General features: G+C 37.2%; 1 protein-coding gene across 1 annotated transcript; it reads left to right on the top strand.

The window, feature by feature from the left end:
* Positions 1-1874: 1874 nt before the first annotated feature.
* LOC136856405 (small ribosomal subunit protein mS40-like) lies at positions 1875-9126 on the top strand. Its single transcript, XM_067134249.1, has 6 exons — positions 1875-1996; positions 6047-6226; positions 6508-6685; positions 6875-6972; positions 8192-8322; positions 8877-9126. The coding sequence occupies exons 2-6, from the start codon at positions 6149-6151 to the stop codon at positions 9019-9021; spliced, it is 630 nt and encodes a 209-aa protein (XP_066990350.1). The 5' UTR covers positions 1875-1996; positions 6047-6148; the 3' UTR covers positions 9022-9126.
* The last annotated feature ends 3762 nt before the right edge of the window (positions 9127-12888 follow it).

Below are 12888 nucleotides of genomic sequence, written 5' to 3' on the forward strand. Positions count from 1 at the left end.
GCATCCCAAGGAGCTTCCACCTGGGTGGGTATATACCAGTTTAATACCCTGTTAATCTACAGATTCCCTGAAGGAGGCCGCTGATGGTCGAAACAGCTGTCGGGTCAGGAACGAACAAACACTGCAGTATTCCAGAAGCAATTGCAACTGACAAAGTGAGAGAGAGAGAGAGAGAGAGAGAGAGAGAGAGAGAGAGAGAGAGAGAGAGAGAGAGAGAGAGAGAGAGAGAGAGAGCTTTACAAAAAAAACATTTTCAAAAACGATTCTTTACTAAGGATCCCTCGGTGATAGCAGAAAGCAGAATTGAACTGAATACAGAATTTAGGCCAACAGCCAAGCACTGGGGCCTATGAGGTCATTCAGCGCTGAAAAGGAAATTGAGAATAAGAGGTTTGAAAGGTGTAACAGGAGGAAAACCTCAAAGCAGTTGAACTACGAATCATTTGTTAGTAGAGGATGGGAGACAGAGAATATGAAAGGAGGTACAGCAAAAGGAATGTAATGGGTTGCAGCTGGGAGCCGAAGGCATGCTGAAAAGAACCTTAAGTAATGCCTACAGTGCACCACGTGGGGTACACTGACAGTACTACCCCCCTACGGGGAGAAACCATAAAGATTACAAATAAAACAAGTAAAAAAAGGAGTTTTCTGTACAGCGTCTAATCAAGGCCACTGAAAACAAATCTATCTTTCGGTGGTCTCGGTATAATGCTGTATGAGCCGCGGCCCATGAAACTTTAACCACGGCCTGGTGGTGGCCTAGCCTATATCGTTGCCAGAAGCACGATCATGGCTAACTTTAACCTTAAATTAAACAAAAACTACAGAGGCTAGAGGGCTGCAATTTGGTATGTATGATGACTAAAGTATAAATAAAATTATTAAAAATCAAACTTAGAAGCCAAAGGAACATATTAAAAAAATATTGAAAAACAAAATAAAAAAATGAGCTGTTTGCAAAGGCAACGCAACTTGACAAAAGCAATTATTGAAAATTTGCAAAGAATTGAAAGTGGGGTATATAGGAATATACAGGGTGCCACAAAAAGTGTAATTATTGTCACACTAAGGAACTGAAATCAATAAAGAAATATTGAAGAAGAAGAAGAAGAAGAAGAAGAAGAAGAAGAAGAAGAAGAAGAAGAAGAAGAAGAAGAAGAAGGTGGGAATTGGTGGAAAACAGCAATAAAGTATAAAATATAAAATATACACAAGAGATAAACCTGATTACAAACTAGACAAAATGAATTACAAATGAAAACTAGATATTGTGACCGTAAGCAGAAAGATGAATTAAAGAATAAAGGGAATTTAAGAAATAAACAAGAAATGAAAAAGAGAAATTAGAGAAGAGTAAATATACAACACTCGCCATCAGCCATTTTGTTCAGGGCAAGAAATAAAACGTTAAAAATGAATATCATATATTAGACGCAAATTGCAGAAGAAGATCTAATGTATTTATTGTTTATTTTTCCAGGAATGCACAAAAGTACGTAGTTGAACTACAAAAACCTTTTGAAATAGACACTAATAAAGTACTAAGAGAGTATTTATTCAGTAAAAGTAATGGAGAATGGATAAAGGATATATTAAACCACATTTTGACAAAGAGATAGAAAGAAATAACGAAAGAAATAATTTAAAAAAGCTGAAAAAATCTACACGAACAGACACGGAAGCGGAGTAGCTGTACTACTACAATCATACGAAAAGGACAAAAATAAAAATAATTCGTCTTTATTCAGTTAAAATAATATAAAAAATAAAAAGAAGAAACATTATACCATATTTAGAAGAAGACACAGAAAGAAATAACAGAAAGAAATAATAAAAAAACGAAAGAAAAAGCAAACAATCACGAAGAAGGAAGTGCCGTTGCAAAGGCCACGTCTCAGCCAGACCCACCCAATGTTTACATTCGCTGAACGAGTCGATTGATTGATTGATTTCGTGACGTTTTCTGGCGTAAATCATCTCCTCGACTACTTTACGGGTAATATATTGTTCTAAGAGCTGATTTATACTTTATAAAGTGATGATAACTTATAATTTTAGCCTTAAATAGGTGATTAGGGCCATTGGATGCCGGCAGGTTAGGGGCTGCTGGGCACGAGTGCCCAATATACCCTATACCCTGTACGATATGGAGGTCTAGACGACCCCCATTTGGCATATTATAGGAATAAAATCATTAATATTTATTTATTTAGGTCTGTGAGATGGTCATTTTTATGCCTGTTTGAAGAGGGGGTCGGGGGTATTTTGGACAGCCTGGGGGCGGGGGCGGGGGATGTACATAATAATGACAGGTACTTATCTTTAATTATCCTATGATTAAAGGTTATTTATTATCTATAATTAATGCATTTTAAATGATCTATTCAATACTAAGATTCAGCCAGGGGCACGGTGCCCTAATTTGGGTTCCGCCGGGGGCGGCCGGGATAGTGCCAGCAGTGCACCTCATGCTGTGCACTGTAGGCGTTACATTAATGCCCTCTGCGCGTCTGGCCATATAATATCCGCAACCCCTAAGTTAGTTCCTTTCACTGCACCTCCTTTCTACCTATTCTCTTTCTTAAGATCGATTCAAAAAGTTGTTTCAGACAATTTTAAAATAAGAGATTTCGTCATCTATCAGCGCTGAATGACGTAGGCGGTAAGTGCGAAGGAGAGGTGTCCCAAGCGCAGCGCAGGCTTGGCCTGAAATTCTATATTCCATTCTTTACCTTGTTAATTTTAGAATGATTTTTTTACTAAATAAACAGTATACAACATTTTCTCTATTCTTCCAAAAAATTATATTAATAATCGATACCACTAAGCTGACTTAAGTGGTATTTATGTATAATTAAGGCATATAAAGAATATACATAAATAAAGTCGAGGATAAATGTAAGGGAGACATCCCTACGAAGATATTTATTGATATAATTTTTTGGCTGGAGAAACACAGAAAATGGTTTATATAATGTAGTATATACAGGTTTAATTCAAGAAATTAACAAGGTAATTTGAGAAATTGACCATCTTTCATTTGTGTTTTTACGTTAATCTCTGAGGGGCTGGTACTAAATATGACAGAAGTTCCACTCTGCGCCGTGTTAAGTACCAGACCCTCTGTGATGAGAGCAAAAATATAAACGATGGATGGCGTGTTTCCCATTAGCTCGGTAAATTCCTCAAATTATCTCACCTGCGCTGCATTGTATACACTTTTTCTCTATTCTCCAGTCAAAGAATTACATTAACAGACACTATCTTCATGCATTTACTGCCTATGTTTCTAGGCTAGCCTAATGGGCACTGATAAAATTCTGATAATGCTCTTTATAAAATGTGATAATTCATTTATTAAATACCCTGTCATAATAGACAACATTCCCATCCTACCTATACAATGACAATTTAAGATCGATGAGAAAAATGGGTGATTTATACTTGGTAGGCTATTTTGAAATAAAAGAACCACCGTCTTTGTCATCATCACCGAGGGATACAAACGGCTTCGTGAATTATGCCATAAAAAAAAACATAAATATAGCCAAGGGTAAATGTAAAGGAGACAGTCGTGCGAAGATATCGTTTATTAGTATAATTTTTTGACTGAAGATATAGAAAAAGGTTTATTTAATGTAGCAAAGACTAGATAACTTGAGAAATTAACGAGATAATTTGATAAAGTTACCATCTTTTGTTTATGTTTTTACTTTCATCCCCAAGGGGCTGGTTCTAAATATAGCACCCCTGCGGAGCTTCTGCCATGTTTATTACCAGCCCCTCAAGGATGAATGTAAAAAATATTAAAAATGACAGTAAATTTTCATTATCTCAATATATTTCTCGGATTATCTCACCTGTACTGCTTTATATACACTTTTCTATATGTTTAGCCAAAGAATTATATTTATATATATCTTAGCATGCCCATCTTTTAATACATTTATGTGGTTGAGATGGGCAGTATGATCCACACCTCATAAACCCATTAAACACAAGCTACCACAGTAACCTAACCTAACATAGCACCCCATGGTAACCCCATAATACAAAATAAAATACCATGCACTTTCTAAGGTTACGTTAACGATGCCTAAATCTAAAACACAAAAACTTACCAGATTTTAATGAGCAGGGAAAGTGCGAAGATGAAGACGGTCTCTTCCACGAGTGTTGACAGCAGGAAAAACCACATCTGACGAACTCAGGGATACAAAGTTGAACGACATTAAGCCACCTGCAAGACAGAACATAAAATGAATTGTATGACTGGCTGAATGAAGTTGACGTTTCAGAAAGCATTCATAACTTTTTGAAGATGAATATTGCATTCATGAAAAATATAAAAGGGTGGTAGAGCAGTAGACTAACTGCAACTTGAAAATACTAAATATGGTTACACATTGTAAACATTTGTATATGTTATACATAACCACTCAGTGCAAGTCGTACTGGAAGTCACACAAAGGTATTTTTACATTTTATGTTAATTTTATTTAACTGTGTAATTTTTAACTATGAAAGAGGGGCCCGTTCATTTTAGTGCATTCCATGAGTGAATTGTTAGGGAAAATATGATCCAACGGAAAAATTGGGCCATTCTAACATTTGTGTTTGCAGTCAGAAATTAAATTTTGTAAATGATAATTTTATATATATATTAATTTAATTTTATAATGTTGATAAAAAAAAGTGCCGAATGGCCTAGTTTCCCTGAGGGCTCTGTTTTCAAGTTGGTAATTGTAATCAAGAGCTCTGCATGCAGATATTGTTTATTAATGAAATTTTTTGACAGAACAGTACAGAAAAGGGTGGATATGACCCAGTAGAGGTGAGATAACTTTTAAATTTTACCATCTTCTGTTAATATTTTTATGCAGAAAAGCTCCGTGGATGTTACGTTTTTTATCAGCCCCTCAGGAATGAACGTTACAAACTTAAAAACAAAAGACTGTAAATTTCTCAGGTCATCTCACCCATGCTGCATCATATACACCCTTTTCTGTATTGTTCAAAAAAGATTTTGTCAATAAACAATACCTCCATGCAGGGCTCTTTGTTATTATCTAGCGCAATCAAAATCAGCAGTGGAAGCACAGTAGCTAGTATCATCAACAATAAAACTATCCACGAGTGGCATCCTATAACACTGGCATCATCAACAGCTTCACTGTGCACTGACACCGTCGATAGCAAATGTCAGAATGAGGCAGTGGAAGCAGACAGATTTAGGCTGTCGACGAAAGCAGGAACACTTGACGGCGACATCGTCTAATACGAGACACGCAGACGCCCTGTCTTTTCCCGTGTGTTGGTAACAAGGCAGAGGAGATATTGAGTCTTATCTGTGTCCACTTTTGTTTTCTGATACTCTTTGCTCGCCAATGATGGTGTATTCAAAAAAGGATGGTCGCAAAATATGCCAACTATTTTAGTGGGTTTTGGTACCAATATAAAACTGACAAAAGATGGTTTACTAAAGAATTATTAGCTTCATTTTTTAACCACAAACTCATACGTTCAGTTTGTTTTTCAAGCTGAAATTCAAGCAGAGTCCACAAAGTAGAGAGAAGTACAGAGAATTTATCACGCTTCCTCCCAAGCAAAGCTGGCTTGAAGTATTTGTTCTTGAATAAGAATTGAATTGAATTAAATACAGACTTTACACCTAAGGCCAAGCACTGGGAACTATTGGGTCATTCAGCACTGAAATGGAAATTGACAGTAAAAGGTTTGAAAGGTGAAACATGAGGAAACCCCCACAGCTCCACTGCCAATCAGTTGTCAGGAGAGGGTGGAAAGTATGATGGAAGAAAGAGAATATGCAAGGAGGTACAGTAAAGAAAGCAGAAGGAATGGTAGGAAAAGTGACAGACAGACAGAGCTATGTATAAACAGTAAAGAGATACAAATCTGCATTCAATTTAGAGCCATTCTGTATGTTTTTGATCCACTTTATTTCATCATTTTATTCATTTACTTACTCTGTTGGTGCGAGCACCAGGGAAATATTTAATTCATGGATTTTAATTCTTCCTTTTAGGACACTCAACAGAAATAAAGATATCTGTACAACATTTAGAAAAAGAACTGCTGTTGCGTTGGTATTTGGTCGTCTGGGAAGCTGTAGAGCCAACCGCGAGAGATGAATCGCTCGTTGTTAATCGGTTGCTCGAGGATTCTAGGTCTCGGTCATGTTATGAAAACGACCAGTGCTCAAACAGTAAGTTGTCGCTGTTCAAGTTTAGTCGGTTTTATTGTAATCATAAGCGTAGTTTTCATATCAAATGTAGGTTTTTAAGGTAACAAAACAGGGTTTTTGTCATCGTATACAAGTTGCAAGGCAGTCCATTTTTCTCAAAATGTTTGGAAGGAAATTGAAGTCATTGCAGTTTATGCAAAGAATTGTTGAAAGAATTTATAAAAGCAATGTGCAGAATTATAAGGTTGTAGACCAGGTCTCTGAAAAATGGCCTTTCATTCCACTTTCCTGATTTTTTACAGGTTCCAGGATGCTTGCTCCCACGCTGCAGTCTTTACACTAGTGCCAAGTTGAGGCAGGAAGCAGCAGAAGAAGCAGGAGAAGCAGGAGAAGAAACTGCCAAGCAAGAGATCGACCCCAAAAAAGACAGGAGTCGAGTTATACCGGTCGAGATGAGCATCCGCTATTTGCAGAGCAGTGGTTAGTTCTGGCTTCAAAGGGATTTCCTGAGTCCTATCTTTTGCAACTTACTCAGGCACCTGAAAATCCCTTGTGTTTTTCTGTTATTTTCATTCGTATAATATCTCTGTTTTTAACTGACAAGAATGCAGACAGTTACCTCCAGTATTAAATAAGAAAATTCATTAATATTTTTTCTAAATCCCACAGCTTACAAAACAACTTACGGGGACGACCCAGTCTGGAAGAAGTACCGAAGGAATTTCAAGGGTCAGTTTCCTCCGAAGAAAACGAGAAAAACTTGCATTGTAAGTGGCCCTTACTTTCACTTCCACTATATTTAGGTTTTATTCCCAGTTGTACTTTTCGCTATTGATCTGGAGAAGGGACGATAAAAACGTTCTATCCTGATGAAGGACCAAGTTGCATGCACACCCTGAGCAGGAATGTTCAGTGGAGCCTCCATTTACTAGAACCTTATGCTTAAGACAGTTGCATTATGATAATAAGGAAAGTCTGAAGGCACTTTGTGTTTCTAAAACATTGTCCACATCGTCCACGTTGAAGCCGGCCAGCATAAATCCTGTGATTTCACAGTTGTAGACTTTCTTTCCTCATTTCACTGACCTTTGGAGTTCTCTTCATTCTTATGGTTTCCCAGACTCAAAGTTCTCCATCATCTAAGGGTATCCCAGAGTGTACTTGTATTCTGTTAGGCTGAAAAGACTTGCTTAGTGTTTGGGCTAGAAAAGGCACCACTCAGGAAAATAGAAATGAGGATACTCAGGTGAGTGGATGGAGTAACAAGAGAAGATAGGATGGGAAGTGATTCCATCAGGAGATCAGCTAAAACTGAAATGTCAAAGAAAGCCCATGAGTCGACACCAACGTGAGGCAGGGAGACAAAAGGCGGACACTAAATTTTAACTCCTGGAAAAGACTAACTGATAACAGTGACCCCAGCTAGGAATCAGACTGAGAAGGTGTAATAATATCACTTGTCTGAACCAATTCCATAATCTCAGTTTTGTTGCTTATTTATGAGTACTGTACTGTATGTCAGCTTATTGATAAATCTATTTACTAAGTTATTTCTTTTTGAATGCAAGTTTTACAATTTAACAGCCTTTCCATTTACCCTGTGTAAATTTTCAGTCATGTGACCAATGATAAAACCTTTATAGGCAGTCCCCGGTCATTGGCGCGGATTCTGTTCCTGACGGCATGACGATAAGCGAAAATCGCCGATAACCGAAAATCAGCGATAATAGCACCGATCCTTGGGGATTTTCGGTGCTGATAAGCGGGAACCGCGCATACTGGTGCCGAAAACCCAGTTATTGTCATCGCTAGGCAAGCACCGTAAAACCAGATCGCCGCTAAACGGGGACTGCCTATTTTATTTTCGTCTGTACCTTTGGTGACCACGTTTCATTGTTCAATTTTTGTTCTTTTTACAACTTTACCTTTCTTCATTATCAGTCGCTTAACTTCGCCGCATTAATGTGGAATCTCCTCCCATTTCAGCGCAACAATCAGATATCCACTGGGAGCCCGTGCCCAATCTGTCGTGACGAGTATCTTGTTGTGGATTATCAGAATGTAGAACTCCTGAAGCAGTTCATCTCCCCATACACAGGAGCGATTCTTCCTGACTCGTAAGTGCCTTTGTTGTTCGACTTTCTTCACTTGAAGCAGACACGTATGACAGTCACCTCTTCATGTTCTCATTCCTCAGCTTTGTGAACCTCGAAAGTTCAAGCGAGATGGAATCCTTTACTACCCTACAGCAATTCTTCTTAGGATTTTATAATTTACTTATGTTTTTATCTATTTATTTATTAATTTGTTAACTTAATTTTGTATTTTCTAACTGATCTCTTCTTTTTGTATTCCCCATTACCTTCCAGTTGCCTCTTTCAAATGAACACCATATTCTTTTGAAGCTTGAATTTCAAGTCAGTGGCTCTTGTGGACTTCTCCCATATGAATAGGGTTCATCTGAAAAATAATAATATTGATTCTTTCGACTCATTCTCTTCTACTTCCTTCCTTCCCTTACTGTCAGCTTGGTACATAACGAGGATTTCTCAAATTAATGCAGAACTTGTATCACATCCTGTTTGGGCCATGTAGTCATAATCTTTATTTACTGTTTCGAAGCATCGTTGCGTTATCAGTGTTATAATTTGCGCCTTTTCCTTCATTTCAGAAAAACCAATATCTGTCAGAAAAGACTGAGAGAGCTCAGAATAGCCGTTGAAAAGGCACGGGACTACGGCCTTTTGACTTTCGACGTGCCCTTCCGAGAATACGATTATTCTGAATATTACGATTCGCAGCAGAAGAAACAGTAGGGAACGTGCAATTTTTACGTGCGAAGAGAGGCGTTAGTTATATTTGTAAATAATGTTTTCCATTATTGACATTTGTTGGAATTAAATAAATTGTACTTGAGTATTGTACCTCGCTTAATATTCCATAAATTTAACTTTGGCCGAGCCATTCAACCCTGCCAATCACCCTGAGGTCATCTGAAATCAGGCATATGATACTGTGTTCCAAAATGAATGTTAATTGTCATGCAGATATATTTTATGAGATAAACCCAGAAAGCTTTGGGTATGTCAAGAAGCTTTGAATTTGGGATTTGTTCTAGCATATTCATTACTGATCCCTGATGGAAACTAACATTAACTGTTCTGACATGCTAGGAACTGCCTCCAGTCTAGATCTTGTGAGGTGCCTAATTCTTGTGGTACTCTCCAGAATCTGTATTTGATGCTAGTGTAAGGATGCTTTCAGAATCCATTAATGCACTGTAAAGCCCGTCTTCCTGTTTGCAAGACATTCGTCCTGTACTGTGGATTTACAATAAAATCCCCTCCAATGGCACTGAGCAGGCTATATGTTTCAGTGCCTGGTCATCGGCCAAGCTTTCATAAACGAATTAATCAAATTCTCTGGGACAGTTTTCTGACAATGGTAAATGATTTTTTTTTTTTTTTACCTGTTCTCCAGCGTCTTTCCCAGTGCTTTTTATCATGCAACAGCAATGTTAATCTTCTGTACGTACAGCTTCAAAGGAAACCACATATATTGATTATGACAGGAGAGATATTGTACCGATCATTTCACTCGATACTTTTGACCGCAGTGAAGCCTTGTAGCAGAAAATCAACAATGGAGGCAGTGAAACTTGTAACTGTGTGGAACATTTTGCAGAAAACAGCTATCCCCTGATCATACATTATAACCATATCTGCAATGCACCATGACCTCAATGTGTGCTGCAAAAAAATCAAATCGGACTTGTCTGGGTGGGAGTGAAAAATACCTCTGTGTGTACAGACATACCAGATGAGAAATGTTTGTAAGAAAATGGGATGACTTATGTTTGTCAGTTTGTACAACACAGTACAGAGGCTGGCTTAAGACACAACTTAGCTGTACATACAAAATGGCACCCTACACAAGTAAATGCACTATAATAGGAGTCTAGTGGCTGCGTATTGTAGTAGCATTGCACATACATAGTGCACTCTTGTTCAACTTTGCTGGTAATGTGGTCATTTTTTTTGTTTTTCACTTTACACTTGTGCATAAACAGTATTCATTTTCCATATACCTACACAATGCAGTACCTCTGGATATCTTGTGTTTCATGATGCTGTACTTACTAAATCAAGACTGCTTCACCTGGTTAGGTTAGGAAACTGTCACCAACTTTATGAATGAAACATTTTCCTTAGTAAAGTACTGTACTATATCTTTTGCCCTGTGTATAATTTAAACACGTATAGAACGTGAAAAATTAATTTTTCCTTTGGATTCCATATAATTTTTAGTACACTTTTACTTTTAGTACCAGCCCAACCTGCATAAACATTGTTCAGTACCAACCTAAAGGCATGAACACTGAACACTGAAGACACTTTAAATATCTCAGCAACAAATTTATAATATATATTTTATATTAATTATTAATTTCATTATCTTAAGAATATTAAGGAGATTGAAGGACCAAGGAAAACATTGCTAATAGAGTATTAAGAGAAATAAATGACCTTATTTTTAAATATGTGTAGTTTCAAAGGGTAAGCACTATTAGGCTAAGATTGCGAGTACTGTACCTACAGGTAGCATAGCCTAAGCTATCTTGGTCACTATTCCAATGACCGCACTCTGTAGCAATGGCAACAAACTTAGACCTTTCAGTGGTAATAATAAAAATATACTGACTGTACCACAAAAGGGCAACATAAGACTAACTCTAGAACTATCTTCTTTTCTGTGAGGTTCAGTACCACAGAATTTTACAGGTTTCATTCCTGTTGTGACAGAGTTACAAAATGGTTTTCCTAATCCTGTGGTTGAATTAGCCCAAACTTTGGTGTGAATGCTTTTTGCTGAGCAAGCTGACAAGTCTCGCTTCATTGTTTAATTTTAATTGTCTCATTTTTCCTTGTCATTTCATCTTTCATGGTGTATTATTTATTTCTCAATTTCATTTTTGGTACAGGGTTGCTGCCTGTTCAACCTATTGGGTCCTTGGTATTATATAGGCCTGCTTTTCAAAATGGTTCCAGATTAGCCTGTAATAATAATAATAATAAACACATTAAACCAATATTTAGCTATAATAATTGTTTCCTACAGTATGCTAGTTGTCTGAAACAAAATGGTTAGATCTAAAACCCTTATATAAGGTCTAAATTATAAGCTTTACTGCAATTTTAAAGAATGCAAACCAAACCTGTCTACTAAAGGTCAATTTTTACTTAAAACCATAATCACATTATGGATTTGGAAATATGATTTTTCTACATTCTAACGGGTGCTTTAAATGCTTCTGACATTCAACTAAGCTAGGTCACCTCAGCAGTGAGGTTTGACACCCCTAGACCCTCCCCACCTAACCTAACATGAGTCACTGTTAATTAAATAGGGTTGTGACCTAATCTAACCTAGCGTAGGGCACCAGGTCCTTGCCTGGTCCTCCCACACAGGTTAATCTAGGCTAGGTCACTAAATTAGAATAAATAGGGTTGTGACCTAATTTAGTAAATCTGACCTTGAAAACCATCCTGAAGTTCCCTGACACAAGAAATGGTTCCCAATTGGGTCCCCAAAATTGATGGAGGAGAGGAATTTAACTGAAATACAAAACAAATAATTTCCATTGGTTTTCAAGGTCAGACCCGTTCAAAACACGTAACAAAACCCATTGGAACCAACAGAAATTTCACCTCAAAAGAGGGTGGGTGTAATCATAAAAATTTACCAAAAAACTATGCACTTTCGAACAAAAAATCTTTATATAACTTCTTATCATCAGAAAATTGTTATTTGTAAAGACTAAATGATAAAATGTGCCGCAAATAAATGAAGGTATACCAGAGAATTGAAAATTTTAAAAAGTGGGGATGGTGTGTGCTGGCATAAGGCCATGTTAGTTTGGAGGTGGGATGGGTTAGGTATGATAGATATTGATAAATGAACATCAAAGAAAGATTTTGATCAATAAAAGCCTTATAGATATTATACATTTAGGGCAAAATTCCTTTTTCGCCTGTAGAATTGTCTGTCAAAACGTACAGTCTAATAATTTATGTCTACAAAGTAAAGGGAAATACGAGAGAGAGAGAGAGAGAGAGAGAGAGAGAGAGAGAGAGAGAGAGATTAGTGTCGTCAGTGACCACCACGTGATGCACTGTATGCATTAATGATAATTGCAGATTCTCTTCGCCTGTAATTTCATTCATGGGGCGGGGGACCTTTTACTTTACCCCCAATCCCATTTCCTTTCCTCAATCTTGCTCTCCAACACCTCTAACTATTACTTTATCTCCTCCATTTTCTCGATCTCGTTAACTTGCTGTCCAGCCACTCCAACTCCACATTTTTCAAAGTTTTAACCGGTAAATGGCCGAAAGTGTCCCAGTGCTTGGTTCCAAAGACTCATTTTAATAAAATTAACCAAAGGAAAATACCAACAGGGAAATAAATAATAATAAATAATATTCAAAATAATTGTGTCCTAATACACTTTCCGCCATATTCAGTGAACATACCTGATAGTTTATCTAGTTATTCTATCTTTCCTTTATCCTCTGATCCTCTCACGTGCACGCAAGCACTCACACACACACACACACGCACTCAAAGAAAGTTCACAAACACGAATGAATATATTTCGCAAGACATCCTTAAGAAGAAACCAT

This window comes from Macrobrachium rosenbergii, chromosome 35 (genome assembly GCF_040412425.1).
Source record: "Macrobrachium rosenbergii isolate ZJJX-2024 chromosome 35, ASM4041242v1, whole genome shotgun sequence".
Taxonomy (NCBI): domain Eukaryota; kingdom Metazoa; phylum Arthropoda; class Malacostraca; order Decapoda; family Palaemonidae; genus Macrobrachium; species Macrobrachium rosenbergii.